Source organism: Pithys albifrons, chromosome 17 (assembly GCF_047495875.1).
Source record: "Pithys albifrons albifrons isolate INPA30051 chromosome 17, PitAlb_v1, whole genome shotgun sequence".
Taxonomy (NCBI): Eukaryota; Metazoa; Chordata; class Aves; order Passeriformes; family Thamnophilidae; genus Pithys; species Pithys albifrons.
Genome location: NC_092474.1, coordinates 7043548 through 7071490, shown reverse-complemented (window position 1 = coordinate 7071490; position 27943 = coordinate 7043548). Strand labels below are relative to the sequence as shown.

Sequence of the window (27943 nt, the reverse complement as noted above, 5' to 3'; positions counted from 1 at the left end):
TCCCATCTGCAGGTTGCTGGAGGTGTTGTGCTGGAGCAGGAGAGCCCCCCTGCTCCTTTCTCTTTATTCCCAAACCCCAGCCTTGCACACCCAGCCTTGCTGCAGGATGGACTCCCTGCAGCCTCAGGGTCCAGGGCTGGATTTTGCCCCATGCTGAGCTGGGCAGTAAAGGCACTGAGCACAGATAGCAGCAAACAGCTCTGGGATCGAGCAGCTCACAGGCTCTCCCGTGCCACAGTGGATGGTTCAGTTTTCCATCTGAGGCTCCAGAGGACTGATGGCTCAGCTCTGCTTTGGAGAGCACTGTCCTGTGACCCCCACAGGACCCTCAGCCAGACGTGGAGCTCAGATCCGAGGGAAGCACGGAGCTGGGATCTGCACTGTGGAGATGTTCTGCTTCCAGGGACCTGTGGGAGAGTGAGACCAGAGCCCATGTGGGCACAGAAAGGGCTGCAGGACCAGGGCAAGGTGGCAGGAAATGCCCTGGGCAAACATCCTCTCCTGGGGGCCCAGCAGGACAAGCCACCCCTGGTGCTCACAGGCCCCACACTGCAGTGGGGTGCAGGAGGGAGGGAAAGGTCCCTGTGCTGCTTTATTTGGGTGAGGGAAGGCTCCAGCATCAGGTGTCTGCTCACCTGGCTGCCCTGAGCCACGGCCTGCACAGCCCTCAGAGCCTCTGCTTTGCCCCTGGCACTCCCTGGGGGCAGAGGGTGAGACACAGGAGACCCTCCTGAGCCCCCACCCTGGTGCTGTGCCCTCTGCCAGCCAGCCATGGCTCTGAAGGAGAGGATCTCCCCCAGCACTGCAGGGACAGGCAACCTTTGGGAGCAGCGGGCAAAGTCTGCTGGCTCCTGGTGTGGGATGTGCAGGCTCAGCTGAGATCCTGCCCCGTTCAGCCAGGAGTGCCTCAGCCAAGGCATCTGGCTGCCAAGCTCCCGGGAATGAACCTCTCTCAGCTGGCACAGGGCAGCCTTGCCCATGCCCTTGGCCCTTGCCCAGCTCAGGAGTGCTGTGGCAGTTCCAGGCCAGGAATACTTGGCTGTTTAACCCTTCTCTGCATTATCTCCCTGCTGCAGGCAGCAGGACTCCTCCCTTGGCTCTCCCAACACACTCCCACAGCAAAGGCTGACAGTGCAGGGATGATGCCAAGGAAAAGAGCAGTGGGATGGATGGGGGCATGGCAGGGATGAGGGGGGTCCCTGGCCCCACACACAAGCCCCAGGCATGGAGTAGAGAGCGTGGCAGTCCTGATGTTTGGAGGCTTGGCAAAGATGAGTGTTTCGAAGAAGGGTGAGGAGATCTGCTCATCCCAGCATTCCCAAATTCCCCAGAGCTGCTGCTTCCCTGCCCTTCCCAGCAGATCAGCTGCTAAGCACCCTGAAAGCTGGGTTTGCTGGTTCCTGCCACAAGGAAATACTTTGGAAGGGCAGAACAACAAATGGCATCTGGTTTTGGCAGCTAAAAGGCAGCTCAGTAACCCACTAGAATTTGATACTGCCACTGAAATAATTGAGAGTATAATCTCAGGAGCAACCCAGGGGTGGGGATGTTTGCTTCCATTCACACTCAGTGAGAGTTGTGGAGGTACAAGCAGCTCCCTGCCCCTCTGAGGGATCTCCAGGGAACACCAGGAAGGGAATTAACTCAGCCTTTCCCACAGCTTCCCTGCACAGGGAAAGGGAACGAGCAGCCCTTCCCTTCCCTCCCTGGTCTGGCAGGTGGAAAGCCCGAGCCCAGCACTGATGGCAGGACCTTGGTGGAGCAGCACCAGCAGATACAGCTGGGCTGGCATTAACTGCTCCCCTTGGAAGGGAGTTCCAGCTTTCCAAATCACTGTTTCCCAGGATGTGAACTCTGTTGCAGCCATGGGAACCCAGCCCCCTTCCTCCAAGCCTGTGGACTCTGTGAGTGCCAAGTGTCTGAGGCCACAATGCCCACGCTGGGGCAGGGGCAGCTCCATGGGGAAGATCTCACCTGCAGTTCTGCCAGAGGACGTGCAGTGGGGTGGGGCTGGGACCTCAGATTGCCCCTCTGGATCCCTGCATCTTCGGGGCTGGTGGGGCACAGTATGAGGCCAGGTGCTGTACCTCCTGCCAGGGAAGGGCCCGTGCCCGGCCCAGGAGTGGCAGCGCCGCACCAGCAGCCGCGTGCTGGGCAGGCTGTCGAACACACGGAACCCTTCCCTGATGGCAAAGTCCCAGGCCAGCTCAGCCACCAACTCTGTGTCCTGTGGGCTGCTGGCACCTGGGGCTGGACTCCCTGGGGACAGAACAGCAGGACTTGTTTCAAAGAGCCATTTTTGTGTGGTCACATCCCAAACAGCATGCCCAGAAACGCCTCTCTAAGGGATGTGAAAGTAACTTCTCAGTTTTCCCTGCTAAAGACTCCAAGGGCTGTGTGAGACAAAGCACTGAGATGTCCCACCACCCGTTTGGCAGCCCTGGGAGGAGCCTGGTGCTGAGCTGGAATGTCCCACCACCCATTTCCCAGCCCTGGGAGGAGGCTGGTGCTGAGCTGGAAGGTCTGAGAGCTCCACCTGTAGGACACGGCTCTGGGCTCTCAGCTGTGGCCTGTGCTCCTCCTGACAGAGGAGACCCACAGCAAGCTGTGACCCACCAACAGGAGCAGACTGGGCTGTGCAGGACACTATTCCCATCCCTCTGGAACACACAGCACTGGGTGGTGCTTCCAGGTCACTCATCAGTGAAACAAGAGCTCCCACTCTGAGCCCTCTTTTCCCACAAGAGCTCTGTGCTGGCAGCACCAGACTGCCAGCCATGCCACACCCCGCTGTAGCACCTGGAATTTCGGAGTTCCCGAGATTCCCAGCCCGGAGAGCCCCAACCCTGCTGGTGTGACCCTCGCGGCACAGAGGAGAGTTCTCCCACACCCACACTCGTGGCAGTGCCCCGAGCAGGGCAGGGCTGTGTGCCCTCGCTCCTCACCTGCCAGGCAGCGCTGGGGCCGCCCCTGCAGCGCCACGGCCAGGCGGAAGAAGGCAAAGGCCATGTAGAAATTCCAGCAGTCCGGGCGCTCCAGCCCCACTTGGCTGCAGTACATCTGGGAATACTCCTCTGCCGTGGGAAGGCCCAGCTGCCCCAGATCACACGTGCTCAGGCCTGGAAGGTGAGGGGTCACGCTGAGCCAGCGGCCCTTGAGGAGCTCAGGGCTCCCTGGGGATGCCAGGACACGGATGCAGCTTCCATGGAGCCCCTCCAGCACTGGGGCTGGTTCCATGCAGAACTCTGGGGGCTGGCACCAGACCCTGCAGGTGAAGTGCACACAGGGCATTTCTCTGGGTGACCATGTGAAAGCTGTGACTGACAGCTCTTCCTCCTAAATGATGGAGGCATTTTCCTCTCAGTTTAACCCCACGTTTTTGTTTTCAACAAATGTGTAATTGAGGGCAAACCACTCCTGGTCTGGTTCACAGCTTTCCCACCCAAAAGAGCTGCCCATTTTCCCAGCTGCAGTGAGAGGGCAAATAGTGCAAGCCCAGAGCCCTTTGCAGCTGCAGGGAGCCCAGCTGAGCTCCTGGGCACGGCTGAGCCCTGGCTCCTCTCTCTGTGCCAGCCTGGCTGTGCCCCTCTGTACCTCTCCGAGCACTGAAGTGAGGTGGCAGGAAGTGGGCCATGCAGCTGTTTGCCAGGTCACAGAAGGGATCTCCAAGGGCTGCAAACTTCCAGCCCAGCACAGCAAGCACTTCTGGCCTGTCTGGGTGAAAGATCAGGTGCTCCATCCTGTACCAAGGAAAAAGAGATCAGCAAAGTCTCCAGAGGGGGGGAAAGATCCCAGTGCTCAGCAGCAGTAGGTGCTTTCCAGTGCTCTTCACTCTCTTCAAGAATTGCTGAGTCCTTTGTGAGGCTGCACAAGAGAAACAATGATTTCTGCAAACAGGATGGAGGTTACTCAATAGTGAACTTCTTGGTTAATGATGAACAGGACTCTGGTTTGGAGAGTGAAACCAAGTCAGTCAGAGCCTCAGGTCATCAGCAGATGGTACAAGACAATCAAAATCTGCAAGTCACTGGCCAAGGGATGTTCTGGTCACTTCAAAGGGAGGCACTGCAGGCTCTGCAGGGTTCAGACAGGGGTTGGCAGCACAGAGGCACCACCCAGTGTCCCTCCCCACTGTCCCCAGCCACCCCACTCCACAGCTGCACCTGCCACACTGGCACGATCTGCCACCCAAACTCTGTCACCACCAAACACCATCAGCAAGAAGCACCAGGGCCGGTTTCTGGCTATTGCAGGAACAGCTGATGATCCTCCAGGGTTACACCACTGTTGGCAGCAGGTGGGTGAAGAAACTCTCCATCTCATTCCCTCAGGGATGCTGAACCTGATCCAGAGCCCAGCTTTTGTATGGCTCTGAAGCTGCTGCTCCAGCCCAGCCAGCCCCTCTTTGGAGCCTGTATCCCCTTACGCTCCCTGCCCTCTGTCCTGCCTGGGATGTGCCTCAGGGCAGTACCTGAAATCCCCATGTACCAGGGTCGTCCTCTGAGGCTCTGGGAAGTGCAGAGGCAGCCACTGGATGAGCCTCTCCATCGCTGGGATAACCTGAGATTCCACAGCTCGGTACTGTTTTGTCCAGGTCTCCACTTGCTGCTGGATGTAATTACCTGGAGCAGGGAGAAGGCACTGGCACAAAGAGCCTTCAGAAGGAATGCAGGAAGAGTCAAACAGCCAAGCAGAGCTCAGCCCAGCACCCCGAGTCTAACTGCAGTTCCCAGGGGTCCTGGACATTCTTAGCTGGGCACTGGATTGATATTCTGGTGGAAATAATCTGAGCCTGGACAAAACTGTAACTTCTGCACCAGATGCAGGAAGCTGAGCTGGCTCTGCAGAGGGACCAGAGGAGCTGGGGAGCTTTGGTCAGAGATGGCAGCAGACAAGTTCCTCCTGCAGACAAGTCACTCCACAGTTCAGCTCGTGATTGTGGCAGGAACTCTGGGAACTCCTCCTGGGGAACCCGACCTGGCGGATGTCACAGCTGTGCCCACCCTCCCACCACAGCTGGGCATGGCACACTGTGCTGCCCGTGCTCGCCCCCCAGCCTGGCCCAGCCAGCCCAGCCCATGCAAAGCTGCCACCCAGGAGGAGGGGGGGTCCCTGGCAGCTCTCACCGTGCCCCTCGAGGTGCTGCAGCCCCATTGCCTCGAGTCCCACGCTGTGGATCCTGGCGAGGACGTGGCCCATGGCGCGGTACCAGTCCCTGCGCTGGCACTGCCGCAGAGCCCGCAGCGACACATCGCGGTGCACACGGCCGGGGCACAGCTCCATCACGAAGAAAGGTGTGCCAAGGGTGCTGGGGAGGCAAGGGGGGACTGTGGGGCTCAGGGTCCTCCTGCTGCTGCCACCTCTCAAAGCTCACCTGCGCCCTGGAGGTGCCCCCCAGCCACACCTGCACACACAGGGCAGGAGCGGCCCCAGCAGTACCTGAGCGCTCACCTGCGCCCAGCTCAGGCTGGGGGGTGGCACAGGGCTGTGGCATGGTCAGCATTGGCCCCTCCAGCCCCTGGAGCTGGGCTTGGAGGCTCCAGCAGCAGCCCGTGCCCTGCAGTGGGTGTGCAGCTGGCCTGTCAGGCCACACACACACCCCAGGGATGCTGGACACAGTTGGCTGCAGTGCAGAGCCTGTTCTGCAGCCAACTCAGATCTGAGCTGCCTGCAGGCTGTGAGGGGTGGCTGGGCACAGATTGGCTGCTGCCATGGCTGGCTGAGGCCTGGCAGTTTGAAACACCCCCTCTCCATTGCAAACCTGAGCACACTGAGTCAGCAGGGAGCCCTGCAACGCTGTTTTACAGCTGCTTTTCAAAGGCAGCATTTTGATTAATTGCTAAGACAGGACACACCTAAACCAAGCTAAATAAAAGTGTTTCTGTCCTTTGAACTTCCAGAGGCTCCTCCAGCCCCAGACTGGGCAAATGCTGATTACACCAGTGCACTCTGTGAGCTCTGGCACCCTCTCTGCTCATCTTTGGGGCAGTCTGGCTGCAGTTGTCAGGCACAGAGCAAAAGCTGGGGTGAGGAACAGCACCCCAGGGACAGGATTACCTGCTGTCCTCACAGAGAGCAAGTACAGTGGGAACAGGAACACCAGCCTCAGAGAGAGCCTTCAGGAGCCTGCCAGGAGAGTCAGAGCACAGAGAGGCACAAGGGGATCAGTGCTGGGACACATCCTTGTGGGCGGACACACACATCAGTCCTGGGCTCAGTGTTAAATGCACTAACATGCTGCTCTCACCTGTATTCCCTGGGCACAGCAGGGCCAGGGGGACTCAGGCTGTCAGGAGGCTCCTCCTCCTTCTTCAGCACCAGCAAACGATCTCCAAACTTGACCAAATAGCTCCTGGTGGCCTCCCCGTGGTCAAACTGCCGTAACTCCAGTGGGCCTGGGAGTTGGGAGCAGAGGTTCTCCACGTTTTCCTGCACCTGGTGAGAGCTCTCTGTGTCCCACACCCCTGGGGAGCATGGCAGTAGCTCTCAGATGGCTCAGAGGGCAGGAATATTCCTGGCATCTCTTTGGCAACTTGTGCTCAACCCCCTCCAAGTGAGGAAGTCCTAAAATGTTGTTTCCCCTTTCTGGAATACAGTGATGGATCACTGAAACCTGGATGGCTGTGCTGAGCCTTTCATTAATATTAATATCTGTTGTATGATGGGAAAAGCCCATGGATCCAGAATATCCAGGCTTTCCAACCAAAGAGCCAAACCCACTGTGATACCTGTAGGGTGGACACTCAGAACATCTTCAAGGTACTTTTGCAGTTGATCCTTTGGGATTTCCATTCCTGGTCTCACTGAACGAGTATAGGGAACAAACCCTCGCACAGGAAATCCCAGGTGGGTTTCCAGCTCTTTGAGTGCTGCCTCTGGATCATCAACCTGCAAGCAGGAGGGACAGAGAAACACTGTAGGACAGCAAGAAGGTAACATTTCCTGGGAAAGAAAGAGCCCTGCATGGTCATGATGTGTTTTCCTGGGAGTCCAACTGACACAGGAATTCCTGGGTAATTCCCAGGAATGCACACACACAGGAATTCACAGATGCCTCCAGGCATTCCTGAAGAAGGGCTTATTTTCTCCCACCACGTGGAGGTGGTTGGCTCAGCCACAGCCTTGGCACTATTTCTCCCACAGGGAACTGAGGGACAGAAAGGAGAAGTGACTTCTCCGAGGCTCCAGTGGCTGGGAATGAAACAGGTCGGTGCAAACACCCTCCAGATCCAAATCCCACCCCCAAATCCCACCCTGCCTGAGCTCCTTGTACCTTCACCGTGGCCATGCCCAGCTGGGCTGCTGCCTCCAGGCTGGGGCTGCTGCTGCCCAGGACGAGGCACTCCTGGGGCTGCACTCCCAGGCGCTCCAGGCACAGCCTGTACAGATCCTGCCTGCCAGCACATTCCCAGCGGGATTCAACCACCTGCAACACCGAGGGCATTGGCCTGCAGGGACCACAACCACCTGTGCAGGGCAGGGAGGGAGGGAGCGGGGAGGGAGGACATGGAGGGGGGGAGGGACGTGGACATGGGAGGTGGGATGTGGAGATGGTAGGGTGGGCAATGGGAATGGAGTTGGGAGGCAGGAAAATGGAGCTCGGAGGGTGGGATGTGGAAATGGAGGTGGGAGGGTGGGATGTGGAAATGGGAAGGTGAGACATGAAGTGGAGTTTGGAGGGTGGGATGTGGAAATGGAGGTGGGATTAACATGAGGAATACAGGACATGGAATGGGAGCACTGGAGCTGGATGGGATGTGATTCCAGCCAACTGCCTTGGCTCTTCAGCTCAAATCAGCTGAACAGGATCAGCCAGTCCTTGATGGAAGATATCCAAAGAGATGTCCCCATGTGGGAGAATCACTTGGTGTCCCAGGTCAAATGTTCAGTGATTTTCAAGGAAGCCTTGGGTGGCAGCACATTCCAAAGGCTCTGGAAAAGTGTCCTGATTGCTGCACCCATCAACCACCCCAAAGCAACCTTCCCACAGGGGAGGTGGTGACCAGAATCATCCACCCAAATATGGAGCAAAAGGATATTGACTCAGTCTCTGCCTCACAAGCATGAACAATCCAAGCAGCATTTCCTCCTGCCCTGATAACACTCCAGGAACAGAAAGGAATCCAGAGAGGGGATTTCAGCCCAACACTAATGGAAATCCACACTGAATTATTTTTTTCCCCACTCACTGCTGTTGCTGTTCCAGAGCACCACACCAGGTGAGCTCTGGGGTTACTGGAGTGCTCTGGAACACTCTGTGATGACAAGGACCACAAACATCCCCCAGAGCATCCCCAGCTGCCAGGACTGCCCGGGCTCCAGGGGCACCAGCAACACACAGAGAGCTGAGCCAACAATTCCCTACAGGCAGCGATGCCAGGAAGGGTTTTCCCAGGCTGTGACACTGCTGTGTGCCTGCACCTGCTGCTGGGGCTGCTCCCTGGGGACCTGCAGGGAGAGGATTCCGCGCTGAGCCTGGGGAGAAGAGGCACACTGAGGATCCATCCAGCCTTACCACGTCGAAGAGCTGTGGCTCCAGGGGCAGGAACCTCCCTCCCCTTCCCAGGCTCCAGCTGCTGCTGAGCAGAGCTGTCTGCAGCCCCTCGGCCCGGATACAGCGAGCTGCTTCTGCCAGGGTGGGGAGCTGTTTCATCATCTCAGCCCGGATCAAGTCCCAGAGAAAAGAGTCCACTGGAACACGGACATTTGCCTGAGAAACCCGAGAAACGCCAGGAATGATAATTAGCCATAACTGTGCTTAAAGCAGGGATGAAAATAAGAGTGTTGGGGGAGTAGGTTGCCTGATCGTGTTATCTTGCTGTCCTGCTGCCTCTGGCAGCAGAAGGCAGGCAGGGAATCTCCCAGCTGAACTGCCTTGCCCAAACAAACCAGTGTTCTCACACTTCTGATTCTACAGAGGCAGCAGCATAGATAAAGGGCTGATTTTGGGAAAGGGAAACGCTCTGGGAATGTGCCTGCAGGGGGGAGACACACACGGGCTGACTGCGGGGAAGAAACCTGCCCTTCGCACTGAGCTGGTTCCAAAGGATGTTATTCCCAGGGGATTCCTGCTTTGTGCCCTGGGGCTGTGGTGGAGGAGCTTCCCCTGGCCTGAGAACCCTCCCAGGAGGCCACGGTCTCCATCCCTCCTGTCTGTGTGACCCGACAGCCAAAGCCTCCCAGAGCTCTCCGACTCTGCCTTCTCATCTGGGCTGACCCACGAGGTGTCTTCAAACCAGACAGTCATGCAAGAAGCTGATGAAGTGAAGGCAAATCCACCTGCCTGCCCTGCCCGGGTACCAGGGTGGTGGTGGTGACAGTGCAAACCTGCCCTGCTCAGGCAACAGATGGAAACCCCACACCCTCCCACGCAGGGATTGCTGTTTAAAGCCCCTCTTTCCTCACTGAACCACCCCGGGATCCCGTTTCCACGCAGGAAGCACCAGGACAGGAGGGGGATCGGCTTACAATGTCAAAGCACTGCTGGCCCAGCTCCTGCAGGAACTCCACGGCTGTCAGCTCCCCTCTGGAATACCTGCGGGAAGGGCTGTCCTGCCCCCCGGCCAGCAGGGCTCGCTGCACGGTGCCGGCCGGGACACAGCCCTGCGCCTCCCACCCTGCAGGGACAGAAGGGAAAAGCCGGGGCACGGCGGGTGTGGTGGCACCATCAGAGCCGGGAAAGCGGCCTGGAATCCCCCGGGGGGGATCCAGCGCTCCCGAGGATGGATGGGTTGGATTGGAGGGACTGACCCGGCACACAGGGAGGAGTTGGGGCCCTCTGGGAACTGCAGCCCCTCATCCCTGGCTCATGTGGCACCTCTGGAGAGCTCCTAAAGGTGCCCAAGGACTGCAGCAGCCTCAGGTGGCATCGGCTGGTGGCACCACAGCACAGTTTCATTGCCAGGTGGGTTCAGGGTGGGCACTGTCACCTCTGTGACTGGTGATGGCACAACAGGTGCCACCATCGCTGTCACGGGTTCTGGGGTGGGCACTGTCACCTCTGTGACTGGTGATGGCACAACAGGTGCCACCATCGCTGTCACAGGTTCTGGGGTGTCTCAGCAGAACCAGAGAGAGCTGGGAGGGGCACCTGGAATATATCCCTCCCTCCAAGGAACATCAGGAGCCCTGGGGAGCAGGGAATGGCTGGAGCTGTGCCAGGGAGGGGCAGGTGGGATCTCAGGACAAGGTTCTTCCCCCAGAGGGTGGTGGGCACTGACCAGGCTCCCCAGGGCAGGGGCACAGCCCGAGGCTGCCAGAGCTCCAGGAGTGTTGGGACAGGGGGATTGTTGGGGTGTCTGTGCAGGGCCAGGGGCTGGGCTTCACCCCGTGGGTCCCTCCCAGCCCAGGATGGATCAGGAGCTGGCACTGGGAGCACACACCTGCGGCAGTGCCATGTGGGGCTGGCAGCAGCACCCCGCTCTCCTCAAACACCACGGCACGGTACCGGCCCCACAGCGGCTCCTGGGGGGCACTGAGGCTGGCACAGAGCCTGGCACAGGACCTGGCACAGGACCTGGCACAGAGCCTGGCACGGAGCAGGGCAGTGCCCCTCAGCCACATCCCGGGACACTGCAGATCCAGGGCACTCCCAGCAGGGCCTGGCAGGGCAGAGAACAGGAGAGCAGGGCAGGGACAGAGCAGGGAATGTTCACTCCTGGAATCCTGGGGGTGGCAGAGCAGCCCCTGCCAAGCCATGCCAGGCAGTGCCACCTCCACCCCTGCTCTGGGCACTCCATCCTGGGCAACCCCTGGAGTGCCCCAGCCCAGCAGGGCACCTGGAATGTGGGTTTGTCCCTCCACAGTCGGTCACTAATTACTGACACATGCTAATTATCGACCAGGGCAGTGACTGGAGCAGGTGGGGCTGCCACCGGACAAGGGGCACAGGAAACGGCCCCAGCTGTGCCAGGGCAGGGGCAGGATGGGCATCAGGAGGCATTTCCTCATGGGAAGGGTTGGGAAATGTTGGCAGGGGCTGCCCAGGGAGGTTTGGAGTGCCCAGCCCTGGAGGTGCCCAAGGCAGGACTGGCCATGGCACTCAGAGCTCTGGGCTGGGTACAAGGTGGGCATCGGGCACAGGGTGGGCCCCAGGGGCTGGCAGGGCTTTGCCAAGGTGGGCATTGGGCACAGGGTGGGCTCCAGGGGCTGGCAGGGCTTTGCCAAGGCGGGCATCGGGCACAGGGTGGGCTCCAGGGGCTGGCAGGGCTTTGCCACCCCAAACATCCCGGGATTATCTCCAACCCCAGTCCGGTTATATCCCAACTCCTGGCCCAGGACTATCCCAATCCCAGCCAGGGTTTATTCTAAATCCCGACTCAGAATTATCCCAAATCCCAACTCAAGCCTATCCCCCATCCCGGCCCAGGATCATCCCCAATCCCGGCTCAGGATCATCCCCAATCCCGGCCCAGGATTATCCCCAATCCCGGCCCGGGTTTATCCCCGATCTCTACTCTGGATTATCCCCAATCCCAGCCCAGGACCATCCCCAATCCCAGCTCAGGATCATCCCCAATCCCGGCCCGGGTTTATCCCCAATCCCGGCCCAGGATCATCCCCAATCCCGGCCCAGGATCATCCCCAAACCCAGCCCAGGACCACCCCCAATCCCCACTCAGCCCTATCCCCCTCCCCTCCCCTCAGCTCTCGCGAGACCCTACCCTGCTCTCGCGAGCCCCCGCGGCCGCTCCGCGCCCCCCTCGCTGCCGCTGCCGGCGCGGGCCCGTGACGTCATCGCTCGGCGCCGGCGGGGGGCGGATCGGCGGCGGTGCCGGTGCCGGTGCCGTGCGGGGCCCATGAGCGTGTCGCTGGTCGTGATCCGCCTGGAGCTGGCCGGGGCCTCCCCGCTGCCCGCCGCCTTCGCCTACAGCGCGGCCGGTGCGTGCCCGGGGCGGGGGGCGGCGCGGCCGGCACCGGCGGCTCGGCCCAACGCCTGCTTTGTGCCCCCGCAGGTGCGGACATGGCGGCGGAGAGCACCGGCACGGGCCCCGCCGCGCTGCCCGCCTGCCTGCAGGGCAAGGGCCCCGGCGAGCGCGCCGCCATCCTGCACCAGCACCTGGGCCGGCGGGAGATGACGGACGTGATCATCGAGACCCTCCGGCCGCGGCCCCGCGCAGGTACCGGGGGGGAGCGGGGCTGTCCCGGGGTGTGCGGGGCTGCGGGACAAACACCGGGGCACGGCGGGGCTGCCTCGGGGTGTGCGGGGCTGCGGGACAGACACCGGGACGCGGCGGGGCTGCGGGACAGACACCGGGCCGGTTGTTCCAGGCAGGGGCCTCCGCCGAGCCCGGCCCGGTCCGGTCCGCACCGTCCTGTGAGCAGGGACAGGCCCAGGGAATGGCTGGAGCTGTGCCAGGCAGGGTCAGGGGGGATCTCAGGGAAAGGCTCTTCCCCCAGAGGGTGGTGGGCACTGACCAGGCTCCCCAGGGCAGGGGGCACAGCCCCGAGGCTGCCAGAGCTTCAGGAGGGTTTGGACAGCGGGTCGGGGGGGATTGTTGGGGTGTCTGTGGAGGGACAGGGAGTGGTTTTGATCCCTGGGGGTCCCTCCCACTCGGGATTTGGTTTCCCACTCAGGCTGTGGTGCAGCTGCTCAGGGGTCACTCCCAGCATGGCTGGGCCACAGCAGTGAGTCCTGTGCTCTGGAATTCCCACCAGGGAGGGGTTGAAGGATGGAAACAGCAGGTCTGAGGAACATCAGGGGGCCCAGCAGGAGCTCCCTGCCCTCCCCTGCCCAGCAAACCCACTCCAGTGGCTCTGTGCCCGTACTGGTGCCTGCTGGGGTGTCACTGGGCATGGCACAAACCTCTCCAGCTTATCCTGGGGCTCCCACGGGGTGTGTGCAGCTCTGGAATGTTCCAGGGCACAGCAGAGACAGGGGGAGGCTGCCCCAGGGCTGTGTCTGTGGGCACAGAGGCTGCCCCAGGGCTGTGTCTGTGGGCACAGAGGCTGTCCCAGGGTTGGGGGCACAGAGGCTGCTCCAGGGCCGTGTCTGTGGGCACAGAGGCTGCCCCAGGGCTGTTTATGGGCACAGAGGCTGCCCCTGGGCTGTTTATGGGCACAGAGGCTGCCCCAGAGCTGTGTCTGGGGGCACAGAGGCTGCCCCAGGGCTGGGGGCACAGACTGTGCTGTGGGCACAGCAGCTCCTCTGAGCGGGGCCACTCCTGTTTGGTGACAGGTGGCACAGAAGCTGCTGGGGAAGGAGGGGAGCCCTCAGGGGCCCCTGGGGACAGAGGCCCAGAGGAGGAGCAGGGCTCAGAGCACGAGACTGCCCCAGAGTCCCCCTCCAAGCAGCTCCCAGACCAGATCTCCTTCTTCAGCGGGAACCCCTCGGTGGAGATCGTCCATGGCATCATGCACCTCTACAAGACCAAGTAAGGCTTCCTGGTCAGGGCAGCCCTGGGGAAGGACAGTCATCCCCTGGGGAAGGGCTGAAGGGCAGTCACCCCCCCGGGGAAGGGCAGTCACCCCCCTGGGGAAGGGCTGAAGGGCAGTCGCGCCCCCTGGGGAAGGGCTGAAGGGCAGTCGCGCCCCTGGGGAAGGGCAGTCACCCCCCTGGGGAAGGGCTGAAGGGCAGTCACCCCCCTGGGGAAGGGCTGAAGGGCAGTCGCCCCCCTGGGGAAGGGCAGTCACCCCTCTGGGGAAGGGCTGAAGGGCAGTCACCCCCTGGGGAAGGGCAGTCACCCCCCTGGGGAAGGGCTGAAGGGCAGTCACCCCCCTGGGGAAGGGCTGAAGGGCAGTCACCCCCCTGGGGAAGGGCAGTCACCCCTCTGGGGAAGGGCTGAAGGGCAGTCATGCCCCTGGGGAAGGGCTGAAGGGCAGTCACCCCCCTGGGGAAGGGCAGTCACCCCCCTGGTGAAGGGCAGTCACCCCCCTGGGGAAGGGCTGAAGGGCAGTCACCTCCCGGGGAAGGGCAGTCACTCCCTGGGGAAGGGCTGAAGGGCAGTCACCCCCCGGGGCTGGGGCTCCTGGCTGGGCACAAACAGGAAGGGTGACTCTGCTGGGAGGTTACAGGGTGACTGGGGTTGGTGATGAAGCTCAGGGCTGGGTCCCCCAGCTGGGGGTGGCACCTGTCACAGCTGAGAGTGGCACCTATCACAGCTGGGGGTGGCACTGGGGGTGTTGAGACCTTGTGCTGGGGGCTGTAAGACTGAGACAAACACAGGTTCCCCAAAAATGACATTTGAAAGCAGCTTCTTGAGGGATCCCACAATGATCTCTGGGGCCTCGGGGACAGGCCTGAGGAGCTGCCTGAGGAGCAGGAGGTGCTATCCTGTATTTCAGGACTTGCAATTCCACACCATTCCCCTGTAATTATGTGAGAACTCCCATTCCAGGACTTCCTGGAAGCCACCAGGACCCCCAGAGGGGCACTGGAAACAGCAACAAATCATAGAATGGATTAGGTTGGAAAAGACCTCTGAGATCATCCAGTCCAACCCTTGGTCCAACTCCAGTCCCTTTACCAGATCATGGCACTCAGTGCCACGGCCAAGCTCAGTTTAAAAACCTCCAGGGATGGGGAATCCACCCCCTCTCTGGGCAGCCCATTCCAATGCCTGATTACTCTCTCTGCAAAGAATTTTTTTCTTATCTACAACTTCAATTTCCCCTGGCAGAGCTTGAGCCCATCGTGTCCCCTTGTCCTATTGCTGAGTGCCTGGGAGAAAGGTTGCTCACTTACTCCAGGAGCAGTGCTGGGCACCTGGGGCTGGGCACCTTCAGCTGCCTGTGTGGAAAGGCAGGTGGCAGATCATTCCTGCCATCCCATCACTGCTGGAACTGCCCAGTCTGATCCCCAGGGATGGCTGTGCCCATTGTGTGTGGGGGCACTGGGTGCTCACACAGCCCCTGCCAACACCCACAGGAGGGAGCAAAGGTTGGAAACAGCTCCTGCAGCAGCTGGGGTGGTGTGCCCAGCTCTGTGCCCAGCTGTGTGCCCAGCTGTGCCCTGCCCCCCTGAGGTGCCCCTGTTGTGTCCCCAGCAAGATGACATCTCTGAAGGAGGACGTGCAGCGCAGTGCCATGCTCTGCATCCTCACCGTCCCGGCCACCATGACCAGCCACGACCTCATGAAGTTCGTGGCCTCCTTCTGTGAGGTGATTGAGCACATGAAAATCATCAGAGACTCCACCCCAAACCAGTACATGGTTCTCATCAAGTTCAGCTCACAGGTAAGAGCTGGGAGCCCTGGGCTGCAGGAGTGGCTGGCATTGTCCCTGTCCCTGTCACTGTCACTGCAGGGGCTCTTCAGGGGTTTCTCTGCTTTCACTGGCCAGGTGTCAGCCAGGCTGACACTCACCAGGGAGAAACAGCCCTGTCCCCCTTCCCAGAGAATTCCTGGGGCTGCTGAGCTCAGTCCCACACCTGGAGAGAAGTGCCTGCCCTGTTGTAGCTGTGCTGTTTCTTGTTTTAGTTCTTGTTTTATCTTGGCAGGATATTTTTGGGAAAATATTCCAGGTACAGAGTTGTCTGGTCTCTCAGGGCTTGTTCACTGGTGTGTTGTGCTGTGCTGAACAGAGAGGACCCTGCCAGTGGGGCCCCTTTTGTTTTAGGAAAGACCTTTCCTGCTTTTCTGAGGAGCTGGGTGGTCTCCCAGCTTTGGGGTGCTCTCAGAGAACAGTTTGCTGCTTACAGGCCTCCTGTGTGGCTTTAAATCCCCCCTCCAGTTCCTGAGGGGACCCTTCCAGCTGTGCATCCTCTCCTGCCCAGTGCTAATCCCACATTTTGGGGCTCAGGGAGAGGTTTCCCCCAGCTGTGAGTGCTGCCTGGGGCGTTTCCTGTGCCCAATCTACAGGTGGGGGGTCTGTGTGAGGTTTGTGCTGATTGCAGGAGTTACAAGGATGGTTTTGTCTACTGCTCTCTCAAATTACACAGGCAAATACCTAGTGCTGCAAATCCCTAAACTTGTGCTCAATTCACCCTGAAATTCCTGTTTCTGAGAAAATTCCCTGGAGCTCTGTTGGACCCACTGGCTGTACCTGCAGGTGGCAAAGCAAAGCTCCAGGGCCTTGGGGCTTCTGGCTGAAATGAGCAGGAGTTTGGGAATGTGGCATTTGGCTCATTGCCTCAGTCCTGTGTTGAGAAAGGGTCTGGGGAGTTCCTGAGTGGGAAGGGATGTTGGATTTGGCAGAGTTTGCTTTGATTCTACCCCCTTTGTCTGACTGAGTGGTGAAAGGGACTCCTTCCCACAGTTTAACTGTTGCTCCTTTCCCTGTCCCCACTGTCCTGCACCCTGTCCCTTAAATTCTTGCAGAGACCAAATCTGCTTTGCAAATGCCCTGAAATTGCTGACAGAGGGCAAACCAGATGCTGAAGGGAAATCCCTCATTCCTGCTGAATGATCCAATCTCAGCAGAGCTGTCAGTGCCCCGCACTTGGTGTCGTGTCTTCCAGCACAGGTGCCAAAATGCAGTGCCCAGAGCTGGAGCCCCTCCCCTGGCATTCCAGGGCTGGGTGGGGGGACAAGGCAGGATGCAGGAGGTTCCTTCTGCTCTGCCTGGGCTGTGCCAGCTGCGAGTCCTCCCTGTGTGACCAGTTTCCCTGTTCTGTGCCAGGCTGACGCCGACAGCTTCTACATGGCATGCAATGGGCGCCAGTTCAACTCCATCGAGGAGGACGTGTGCCAGCTGGTGTACGTGGAGAGGGCTGAGGTCTTCAAGTCAGAGGATGTAAGGAATTACTGGGCACTTCAGAGCATGTTAAGAGGGTTATTTGCACTGGGCAGGATGCTGCAACAGCAGCTCAACTGCCTCAGCCCAGCCCTGCCTCCCATTCCGGTGCCCCTGGGAGAGTTGCTGTGGTGACTCCTTGGGCTCTGACCCAGACCTGCCTTGGGCTGGAGTTCAGTGACTCCACAGGGCACAGAGGGCCTGGTGGCACGTGCAGCACCTTCCCTGAGACCTGCCTTGGGTTGGAGTTCAGTGACTCCACAGGGCACAGAGGGGCTGGTGGCACTTGCTGGCCCTTCCCTGAGACCTGCCTTGGGTTGGAGTTCAGTGGCTCCACAGAGCACAGAGGGGCTGGTGGCACTTGCTGGCCCTTCCCTGAGACCTGCCTTGGTCTGGAGTTCAGTGACTCCTCAGGGCACAGAGGGGCTGGTGGCACTTGCAGCACCTTCCCTGAGACCTGCCTTGATCTGGAGTTCAGTGACTCCACAGAGCACAGAGGGGCTGGTGGCACGTGCAGCACCTTCCCTGAGGGTCCTGGCTGTGCCTCTTGGGTGCTGGGGATCACTTCATTTTAAACAAGCTTCCACCCACAGTGTAGCCTCAGTTTCTGAGCCCTGGTGCCAGCATGAGGGCAGCTGGACTGTGGGTGGGCACAGGAGGGTGCTGAGCAGGGTGTTGCTGCCTTGCAGGGGGCCAGCCTGCCCGTGATGGACCTCACAGAGCTGCCCAAGTGCACCGTGTGCCTGGAGAGGATGGACGAGTCTGTGAACGGCATCCTGACCACGCTGTGCAACCACAGCTTCCACAGCCAGTGCCTGCAGCGCTGGGAGGACACCACGTAAGGGCTGGCCTGTCCCCCCACACCCTGCTCTGGGGGGGGTGCTGTGCTGACAAGGCATGACAGGGTAGGGGCAGGAATTACTGCAAGTCCTGATGCTCTTGTTTGTCCATTAAGGGACTCCCAGAGAGGAATCTCTTGCCAGAAGTGATTGAGCTGTGATTCCCTGGGGCCTCGCTGCTGAGGCAGGGAGGGAGCTGGAGAGCAGTCTTGATTGTTTCTCAATACTGGAGGAGAAAAGTGCTGGGCAAACAGCACTGAGTGCACACACAACCATCTTCACTCAGCCCTGTCAGTTTGGTCATCCCTAAAAATAGATGGATCTGCACACCTGCCTGGAGTGAGGGGCCCTCTGGGCAGCCCTGCAGGCTCCAATCCTGCCTGGATGCTGGGAGAGGAGGAGGAGCTGGGCAGGAGCAGGAGGGAAGGGCAGGGATGATGACAGGGTTCCTCAGTAAATCAGGCAGGGCAGGCTCCACACAGGCTGGGGTTCAGGTGGGTGTGGGATGAGGGATGAGGGGCTGTGTCCCTGCACTGGCAGACCCTCCCTGGCACTGGCCAGGGCTGGAGTTGGACTGGTCTGTCCTTTAAGCAGCTCCTCTTTCTGCCTTGGCCCTTCCCTGTTGGTGTTCCCACCATGCCCATATCCCTGTGGAGGGGATCTCAGCATTCCTGGAGCCCCCACTGGCACTGCTCTGGGCACTGGACACTTTTTGGTGCTGCTCAGGCAGTGACAAGTTGTGTAGCGGGAGGCTGGACGTGTCCCTGTGCCCGCTCTGTGCCCGGTACCCACCTGCTGGGGCACAAGGAAGGTTCCAGCTCTGTCCATGCCCCTGAGCCACAGCCCCAGACCCTCAGGGACACTCAGCTGTGCCAGCTGATGGACTGCTGTGCTCATCAATCAAACCAGTTTAAATGGGAAGCAGTGGAGCTTGGCCAGTGCAGGGGCAAGGTCCAACCCAGCACTTAAACCTGGAATGCACAACTGAGGCAGAGCTTGTGCTCCCCATCTCAGAGAATTGTGAAGGAGAATCCCTGTCCTCCCTGCCCAGGTGCCTGAGCTGTCCACAGAGCTGACTGCAGTCCAGTTGTCTGCTCCCTGGAATGGTTCTGTGGCTTATCCAGCAGCTAATGAAAAATACATCAACAGGCCTGGCAGCAGGATGCAACCTCAGCTGCTCTGGCTCTGGGCAGGTTCCTTCTGCTCCTGGGTGTTCTGAAAGAGATGAGAGATCTCTTGGATCTTTGGTAGATCCAGAAGGATGCCTGCTGCTGCTGCTGCTGCTTTTAGGGTACAGTTATGGGGTGTTCCCCCTGGGAAGGCTGAGACTGAATCCCTTGGGTTGGGGTGGAACTGAGGCATCTCCTCAGGGTTGTTCCAAGCACTGAGGGGTGTTTGGAGAGTGTCACTCAACTGTCCTCAGCAGTGTTGGAGCTACAACACCCTCACACAGCAATCTGGAGCTACAACATGTTCCTGTTTGCAGATATTCTTTACACTTAGACTGCAGCTAAACCAGATCCAGCTGAGCCTGTGGAATGGCTTTGGGAAAACTATTCTTTGTTCTGCTGTCACTGCCCAGCCTAAAAGCAGTGAGCTTTTAGGTGAACTTGGGGAACTGAGAGGTGGGGGATACAACAGGGAGCATTTCCTAGAGCTCCCTGGCTCTCTGTTTAATTACTGGAGGATGAGGGTGGAGCTCCCTGTGTCTCACACAGTGCCTGTTGCCCCCCAGGTGCCCTGTCTGCAGGTACTGCCAGACACCAGAGCCTGTGGAAGAGAACAAGTGTTTTGAGTGTGGAGTTCAAGAAGTAAGTAGATGGGTGGATGGTGAGATCTATCCTAGCTCTGCCTGCACAGCTGCTTGGGCTGCTTTGGGGGGTAATTCTGTGGCTGATTCTGCCAGTCAGTGGGGTGTCAGCTTTCCCTTTGAGCTGCAACCTGTGCTGGGAAGGGATGTTACCTCACAGCTTTCCTGCTCTGACAAATGTGTGATTCTTGGAAAGATGAGCACAGAACCTGCTCAGAGTGTGTGTGAGGAGGGTGCCAGCAGGGAGCTGACCTGCCCCTGGGCATGGGGGCCCTTTGCCCTGTGCCTTCAGAGCCTGCCTTGCTGAGCCTGCTGAGGTGCCTCATTCCTCAGTCCAGGCCACTCTTCCACCCACGTGGTGGTTTCTGGACATGCCCAGCACCCACAGGGTGGCCATTGGAAAGCCTTGGATTTGGGGCTGGGAATGGCAACTCTGCCCCTCAGCCTTTGGGATTTCAGACTCTCACAACAGGGATGGGTGAAGCTTCACTTCCTTGTAGAGATTTATTGCTACTCCCATTGAAAAAATCTGTCTCCAGTGAGCAGGGACCTCCTTCCCTTTGGCTGCCAGAGGGGCAGGAGGTGGAAGGCAAACCCTGGGGCAGTGCCCGGGGCACAGAGCACCAGCAGGGCGGGGGGTGGCGTGTCCCTTGCCCGGGGTGCCCCAGGTGCCAGTGCCATGCCCACAGAGCTGTCCCTGTGTTGGCAGAACCTGTGGATCTGCCTGATCTGCGGGCACATCGGCTGCGGGCGCTACGTGAGCCGCCACGCGTACAAGCACTTTGAAGAGACACAGCACACCTACGCCATGCAGCTCACCAACCACCGCGTGTGGGACTATGCTGGAGGTGAGGACTCTGGGGCACCCTGCTGGGGGCAGCTCCTGGGGCAGGGGCTGCCCCTGCACTGACCCCTGTCCTTGGGCAATGCCCATCTCTGCTCCTGGGGCAGGGGCTGCCCCTGCACTGACCCCTGTCCTTGGGCAATGCCCATCTCTGCTCCTGGGGCAGGGGCTGCCCCTGCACTGACCCCTGTCCTTGGGCAATGCCCATCTCTGCTCCTGGGGCAGGGGCTGCCCCTGCACTGACCCCTGTCCTTGGGCAATGCCCATCTCTGCTCCTGGGGCAGGGGCTGTCTCTGCACTGACCCCTGTCCTTGGGCAATGCCCATCTCTGCTCCTGGGGCAGGGGCTGCCTCTGCACCCATTCCTGTCCTTGGGGAATGCCCATCTCTGCTCCTGGGGCAGGGGCTGCCTCTGCACCCATCCCTGTCCTTGGGGAATGTCCATCTCTGCCCCAGCAGCATCTCTAGTGGGTCTGGAGATGGAGGAGAGAGAACAAGACTGGAGAAATCTGTGAAGAACAAATCCATCTGGGGTTGGCTCTGCTGGTGCAGAGCCTGGGGGGGCTAATTGTGCTGCAGGGCTGGGGGGGTTAAACTGCTACAGAACTGGGGGGGGTTAAACTGGGCTGCAGAACTGGGGGGGGTTAAACTGGGCTGCAGAACTGGGGGGGGTTAAACTGGGCTGCAGAACTGGGGGGGGTTAAACTGGGCTGCAGAATTGGAGGGGGGGGTTAAACTGTGCTGCAGAATTGGAGGGGGGGGTTAAACTGTGCTGCAGAATTGGAGGGGGGGGTTAAACTGTGCTGCAGAATTGGAGGGGGGGGTTAAACTGTGCTGCAGAATTGGAGGGGGGGGTTAAACTGTGCTGCAGAATTGGAGGGTTAAACTGTGCTGCAGAACTGGGGGCAGCTGCAAGTGCCAGGGTCTCCTCTGCCCCCAGACAACTACGTGCACCGGCTGGTGGCCAGCAAGACAGATGGGAAGCTGGTGCAGTACGAGTGTGAGGGGGACATGTGCCAGGAGGAGAAGATCGATGCCTTACAGCTGGAGGTGACTGTTTTGACGTGTTGGGCTCTGTGTGTGAAGGTGTTTCCAGCCCTGCTCCCTGCCTGTAGGGAATCATCTCCAGGCAGGAGCAGGATGGCTGTACTGCCTTTTTTTCCTCTCTTTTTTTCAAACCCTCCCTGGCTCTGCAGAGCCGATGCAGCGCAGCCTGAGCTGCAGTGGCGTCCTCTGGTCACTGGGTTGGAGATGAGCTGGTTGTGCTGCTGCAAACACTCGGGTCACTGGAGGGAGAAATGGGTCCAGCTCACTACCCAGACCCTTCCCAGTGGGTCTGCCCTGGGTCCAGAGCCAGGATCTGTGTGGAACTGCCAGTTTGAGCAGTTCAGCTCCTAAAGGCTGCACGAATCTCTGGCCAGGCTGCTCTGACACCAGCCCTGTTCTGTTCCCTCCTCCTGAACAGGGAATGGTTTATTTATCTGTACCTGTTGCCCAGCCTCTCCCTAACCAAAGCAGCAATCCCTGCCCTGCTGGGCAGACACTGCACCACCACTGCAGCCACACCAGCCATGGGGGGTGTGAGCAGGGGCAGCCCAGAGACCATCCCTGAGCAGCTCATTGCTCACATAAACATTTGGTTGCTTTTCATCAACTTCGAGTAACACTTGGCTGCTAAATCAGCTAATTTTAACCCTTTTGGGGGGAGGTTGGTGCTTAAAGCAAGTACGATCTCTGTCTTAGGAGCTCTGAATATTTCTAGAGGGAATGAACTTGGCAGTGTCTGGTGGCACTCAGAAATTACTGAGAGTGATCAGGGCTCTGTGCATGTTTAATTCTGTAGTGACTGTCTAATTTGGTGCTTATTAGCCTTGATGATAAGCGATGATCCCACCTGCTCATAATTCATTTGCAGAACCAGCAGAGAAAAGATGAGCTGTAAGACATCTATCCTTGTTCAGATGCCAAAGTGACATTGGAATGGCCCGTCCATGCTGGAAAATTGTGAATAGTTACACAGAGCTGAGGGTGCTTTCCCAGAGTCCTCCTCACAGACAGGCTGGGCATGTGCCTTGGCCCTTGTGCTTTGAATTTTGGGCTGTGAGGGGGAGCTCTGCCCCTCAGCCCTTGGAATTTCAGATTCTCATGGCAGGCATGGGTGAAGCTTCATTTTCTTGTGGAGATTTATTGCTACTCCCATGAAAAAGATCTGTTTCCTTAAAAAGTCCTTGGCTTGATAATGGTTCAGCTCAGCAGAACCTTTACCTGACCCTCCTGCTCTAAGGGCTTTCCTTGATTTCTAAAAGCAAGGGATTTGATTGTGAAATGCAGCTGGTGGGATGTGCAGTGGGGCTGTGTGTCCAGAACCTTCTCTCTGCTCAGCTGCCTCTGCCTGGTGTGGCTGTAGGAGCCCCGTGGCTGCCTGGCAGCACAGCCCCCTAACTGCTCTGTGTCCCTGTCCCAGTACTCCTACCTGCTGACCAGCCAGCTGGAGTCCCAGCGCATCTACTGGGAAAACAAGATCGTGAGGATAGAGAAGGACACAGCTGAGGAGGTGAGCTCTGCCTGGGCAGGGGCAGGGCTGGGCATGGGGCAGGGCTGGGCACGGGGCAGGGGCAGGGCTGGGCACTGGGCACAGGGCAGAGCTGGGCACTGGGCACAGGGCAGAGCTGGGCACTGGGCACAGGGCAGGGTCAGGGCTGGGCACTGGGCTGGGCACTGGGCACGGGGCAGGGGCAGGGCTGGGCACTGAGCACTGGGCAGGGCTGAGCACTGGGCAGGGGGAGGCAGAAGTCTCTGCTGGGACTCTGCTGGGCCATGGCCTCACACAGTTCCTCTCCCCGCTGGGAGAACAGGCTGTGGGATGTGTGTGTGTCCTGCTCTGGCTGCTCCCAGCCCGCAGTTTGCTGCTCAGTGGTGCAGAGGCAGGTGGATTGCAGCAGGATTGGAGGGTGATTTCAGTGAGCTGCTGGGGAAGCTGCAGCAGAGGGGCAGGGCAGCCTGTGGTGCTGCAGCAGCCCAGCCTGCCGTGCCATCCGTCTCCCTGACACGGCTCTCCGGGGAAGGCTCTGGAGCACAGACAATATGACTTTAATTTGCTCAGCTGCAGGAGGTGGGAGCTGTCTCTCTGCTCCAAATGCATATTGATTTGCCCTTTCTTTTTGATCCCCTCTGTCTCCTCCTCACCCTTTGGGAAAAGTTGAGTCTCCTCCTATAAAGCATCTTGTAGGCAGGACTGCTTCAAAATGTCACCGGCAAAAGTCCAGGGAGAATCTTTTACTGCTTTTTCACTCTACGTGGATCCTTTCAAGTAGGTTTAAAGGGAGTCAGGATTTAGAAGTGAGTCCTTAACTTTCTACATCACTTCTGATTAACCATTTCATACTTGCAGTTAAATAAACAAATTGTGACCATTGAAGTAGTGGTCAGTGACCTTGTCCTAAAGAACAGCCCAAGAATCTTATGAAGAGCCCTGTGAAAGGAAAATATATATCAAAAATCATCTTGCACATGACCAGGAAACACAGGCCCAAAGAACTTCCAAGTGAAATGACTGTGATCCATTCCCTAAATGTGGTTTCCCATAAAGATCCCAACAGTTTTATTCATGGCACTTGCTCCGTGTTAAGTGTGGGCTGGCCAGGTGCCACTATGCAGAGTATCCCACTCCCAGAGCTCAGACTGCTCCCCCAGATTAACCAGCAGCTGCACCATTGCCTGGTTAGGGCTGGAAGGCTGAGCCCCTGCTCTGGCTCTGCTGTGGCAGCAGTGACAGCACCGTGTGCTGGCACAGCCTCATCCAGAGTGCTCCTCCAGGAGGGCAGTTCTGGACGTTCCTGCCTCCACAGGAGTGTGCTGTAGGCACTGGTAGAGGGGAAACAACTATTCCTGGCTCTGAATCTCCTGCAGGTGTCAGACTGGGGGTTTGTCACACTCTGTGCAGCTCCTGCAGAAGGAGAGCTCAGCTTTGTCCTGCAGCAGCACCTGGAGTGGGGCAGCAGGGGAGGAGGAGGCCCATGGAGGAGTGTTTGTGTTTGTGCTTTGCATGAGTAAGGGATTGGTGTCAGTGGGTCAGTGCCTTGTGCCAGCAGTGCTGAGTCAGTGCTGAGCAGGACAGGCTGTTCCCCTCCCCACTCTGACCACACTTCCTGGAGGTTTGTTCAGAACGAGCGAGATCTCGGCCCTGGAGTGCCTTGAGGTGGGATCTGAGTTTGCTGCTGGAGCCGGAAATGAGGGAATGGCTGAAGGAGGGAGTGCTGCAGGCAGGAGCAGCTGAGCCTCTGCTGCAGCCTCGCTGTGCCCCTGGCACAGTCTCAGCCCAAGCTGTTCTGTGGGAGCAGCTCCTTGTCCGGGCTCTGGCAGGACTCGGGCACAGGAACTGCCCAAGTCAGAACCCACTCCAGGACTGTCCTGCCCCAAGTGCAGTGGACTTTGAGCTGGTTGAAATGCCTGTGTTTGCTTTTACAGATTAACAACATGAAGACCAAATTTAAAGAGACCATTGAGAAGTGTGACAGTCTGGAGCAGCGGCTCAACGACTTGCTGAAGGAGAAGCAGTCTGTGGAGAGGAAGTGGGTATTGCTGCCAGGCCCAGTGCCAGGCAACCATTGAACCTCTGCTATTCCTGGGCAATTCCAGGCTGGTTAAGCTGGAACACTGAGAACACAGTTTGCTTTAGGAAAGCTCTGGTTTCTGTAGGTGTTCCTGAGTGGGGAGGGCGTGTTTTGGTGCTTTGTGAGCACAGCTCTGGGGCTCTCAGCTCCTGTGACATGCTCTGCATGTTCAGCACTCAGGGATCCTTCCTCTCCCTGCTCCCAGGGAGATGCCAGCCTGCCCTGCCACTGGCAGATACATCCAAAGGGATGAGAGGCAGCTCACCAGAGGCACCACCAGCACTGAGGAAAGTGGAGATCTTGGGAATTGCCTGGAGGAAAGATGTCAAGCACAGGGACTGCAGATCCACGTGCTGCTGCTCCCTGGGTGGGACTGGCTGGAGGGAGCAGGGGGCTGTGGGCAGTGCAGCCCACCTTGGTGTAGGATGCCACCAAACTTCCAGGGCAAAAGCAGGGAGTTGTTGGGAGCAGGAAGTCTGTGAATCACGAGGCTGCTGCCATCCTTGTGGGAGCATCTTGCTCCCAAGTGGCATCCTCAGGGTCTTGGAGCGTGGCAGGAACCAGTGTCTGGGGGTCCCTGACCCCCCCAGCTCTCTCAGGGTCATGTGTGCCCTTTTTGGCACCCATTCTAAAAGCTGCAGTGTATGTTCAAGGTTAGTTCCACCTCCCAAACATCTCTCTGGTGGCATTTGGCATGAGATGGAATTGCCTGACTCCCAAGAGAAGGGACTCTCCTGAGTTATGCAGTTAAGGAAGGAATTTGTGTTCCATGTGCAGGTAACACACGAGGTCCTGGGCATTGCCTCCCCGTGCCCATCTCTGCCAGAAAACCCCCTGCAGGGGCTGGGTGGGCTGGGCAGCTGCCCAGGGCAGAGGCTGCAGGGGCCTTTGGGTGGCTGTGCTGCCGCCCTGACCTGTCCCTCTCCCTGCAAGGTGTTCTCAGCTCAACAACAAAGTGGCCAAACTCTCCAACGAGCTGAAGGAGGAGCAGGAGCTCAACAAGTGTCTGAGGGCGAACCAGGCCTTGCTGCAGAACAAGCTGAAGGAGGAGGAGAGGGTGCTGAAGGAGACCTGTGAGCAGAAGGACCTGCAGATCTCAGAGATCCAGGAGCAGCTGCGGGATGTCATGTTCTACCTGGAGACGCAGCAGAAGATCAACCACCTGCCGGCCGAGACGCGGCAGGAGATCCAGGAGGGACAGATCAACATCGCCGTGGCTTCCTCTGCCAGCTCCTCCACGGCAGGCACAGGCAAGCCCTCCTCCAGGAGGGGCCGTGGCAAGAGGGGCAAGTGAGCCTGGCATGCTCTGCTCCCACCTGGAAGTGGCCCCGTGGGCTGGGACTGCGCCCGGGAGCGCCCACCCAGCTCCAGCTCAGCTAGAAACTGTCTGCAGAGCTGCTCATAAAACTGGCTGCCAGGCAGTGCAGGTGTCTGTGGTATTTAAAAGCATTTCTCTGCACTATTTCGCTGTTTGTAGGCAGATCTTGATGACCATTTTGCCTTCCCACCTTTGCAGAGCCCCTCCTGTGATGCATTTGACCTCCCTGGAGAGTGGTTTGGGGTGGGGTGTTCCTGGCACACATCCCATTCCCTGCTGGGATGCTCTGGGGTAGGCTCAGCCTGGTGTGTGAGGCTCCTCCAGTTCTTCTCCTGGATCAAAAGTATTCTCAATTAAGAAATTATTTAATAAACACTGTAAATTAGATTCTATACATCTCCTTTTTGTATGTGCAGTCCTGGCACTGCAGAACTGCTACTGCAGGAGTAGAACTGTAGTTTGGGAATAAAAAGGAGTGAGGTGTGGGAAGTAAACCAGCTTAGTGGTGTAAGAAACCAGGTGAGTCCTAAAGGCTCATGATCTGGAGGATGAAATGCTTTAAGGGACTTGGCTACAAACTCTTCTTTGTTTTACAGGTGGCCTTTGAGAGGTCAGTGCTTGCTGTGCTGCCTTTGGGGCAGAAAGGGTGGAAGTTTTGTGTTCTGGATGCTGGTTAATATTATTTTATAAGTATTATTACAAATTCACTGGAGTCCTCTGTGAAGGTGGGAACACATCCCAGCAGTCCAGGTCTCCTGGAGCAGCAGGGGGTGTGTCCTGTGCCCTCCCTGAACTCCACTGGGAGGTTGGTGTGAGCTCCAGAGCTGTTACCTCAGACCCAGGTGAGGAGAGGGATGAGCTCAGCCCTTCCAAATGCCATTCCCACATTCCTGGAGCTGCCAGGCCAGGTCTGTGGCAGGGCTGGGTGTGCTGCCCACCAGCAGACCCTTCTGGGAGCTGCAGCTGCTGTTCCCAGTCCCTGTGATCCTCTCCAAAACGTGGCACTGTCCAAAGTCTCAGCTGGCAGGACTCCCATGTTACTTGCCCCAAAGATAGGCATGTCCTGTGAGGGAAATTGGTGGACAAACCTCTTTTGGTTTGGCTTTTTTGGTTGGTTTTCTCTAAGATTTGAAGACTGGATGCTCTGGGGTGGGAAGTTTTGCCCTGGCTGGAGAAGCGACTGTCCTGGTGCTTGTTGTGCTCAGAGTGGGAGTGTTTAAAGGCTGATCTGTTGTTAGAGCTGGCAGGGGATCCCACAGTTGTCTTTCCAGTCCATAGGATGATCCTTGACCATTGGAACAATCATGATCTGAGTCTGGGACTCTGGAACAGCTCTGGCTGACCAGCTCCAGCCTGGAACACAGACTTGGCACAGCCAGTTCTTTGTTGCTGGAGCTGGTTCTTTCTTTGGCCAGTTGGAAGGGATGAGTTCCAGTCCATGGAAGGACTTGGGAAAGGCAGGTTGTTATAATGCACTTCCTGTCCAGATGGACTGAAAGTGTTGAACTTCCTCACTGGGAATACAGGGCAGTCCTGGCACCCACTGTTTGGGTCCGGAGATCTGCCCCAAGCCCCTGCAGTCTGGACCTTTCCTAACTCTGTAGCATGAACGTGCACTTTCTTTGCAGTGTGGGGATTGTACAACCAGGCTCTGCCTTCTGTGAGTGACTCTGAGGACGCAGAGATGGACAGCAGGGCTTGCTCTCCTAGAGAAACTATTTTATTTAAGATATATTTTTACACCAGTAAGATCCTCTGACCTTTTGCTGAAGGCTTGCTTTGTGTAGAACACTGAGATGCTGTACTGTATCTTGGAATTCCTTTTCAAAAAATGTGGTGGAAAATTAAA

General features: G+C 58.4%; 2 protein-coding genes across 2 annotated transcripts; one reads left to right on the top strand and one right to left on the bottom strand.

Annotated features, from left to right (window-relative positions):
- Window positions 1-23: 23 nt before the first annotated feature.
- Window positions 24-11733, bottom strand: ACAD10 (acyl-CoA dehydrogenase family member 10). The gene is made up of 14 exons (XM_071572429.1): window positions 11664-11733; window positions 10383-10601; window positions 9469-9617; window positions 8516-8710; window positions 7274-7426; window positions 6729-6888; window positions 6248-6395; window positions 6058-6126; window positions 5127-5308; window positions 4472-4622; window positions 3595-3740; window positions 2946-3119; window positions 1975-2259; window positions 24-407 (listed from the first exon to the last, which is right to left on the bottom strand). The coding sequence occupies exons 2-14, from the start codon at window positions 10561-10563 to the stop codon at window positions 346-348; spliced, it is 2055 nt and encodes a 684-aa protein (XP_071428530.1). The 5' UTR covers window positions 10564-10601; window positions 11664-11733; the 3' UTR covers window positions 24-345.
- BRAP (BRCA1 associated protein) lies at window positions 11733-27943 on the top strand. Its single transcript, XM_071572430.1, has 12 exons — window positions 11733-11880; window positions 11955-12119; window positions 13178-13373; window positions 14985-15174; window positions 16558-16671; window positions 17361-17509; window positions 19246-19321; window positions 20030-20168; window positions 21104-21213; window positions 22628-22717; window positions 24631-24734; window positions 25710-27943. Exons 1-12 carry the CDS (start codon window positions 11799-11801, stop codon window positions 26068-26070), a joined length of 1776 nt encoding a protein of 591 aa, XP_071428531.1. The 5' UTR covers window positions 11733-11798; the 3' UTR covers window positions 26071-27943.

Excerpts from the sequence above, each read along its gene's own strand:
- ACAD10 (XM_071572429.1), bottom strand. The coding sequence starts at position 10,563 with ATGTGGCTGAGGGGCACTGCCCTGCTCCGTGCCAGGCTCTGTGCCAGG. Across the intron at positions 6,396-6,728 it reads TCTGAGTGTCCACCCTACAG|GCCCACTGGAGTTACGGCAG; the intron begins GTATCACAGTGG and ends CCCAACTCCCAG. Across the intron at positions 3,741-4,471 it reads CTGGTACATGGGGATTTCAG|GATGGAGCACCTGATCTTTC; the intron begins GTACTGCCCTGA and ends TCCTTGGTACAG.
- BRAP (XM_071572430.1), top strand. The coding sequence starts at position 11,799 with ATGAGCGTGTCGCTGGTCGTGATCCGCCTGGAGCTGGCCGGGGCCTCC. Across the intron at positions 11,881-11,954 it reads CTTCGCCTACAGCGCGGCCG|GTGCGGACATGGCGGCGGAG; the intron begins GTGCGTGCCCGG and ends GTGCCCCCGCAG. Across the intron at positions 17,510-19,245 it reads CAGCGCTGGGAGGACACCAC|GTGCCCTGTCTGCAGGTACT; the intron begins GTAAGGGCTGGC and ends GTTGCCCCCCAG.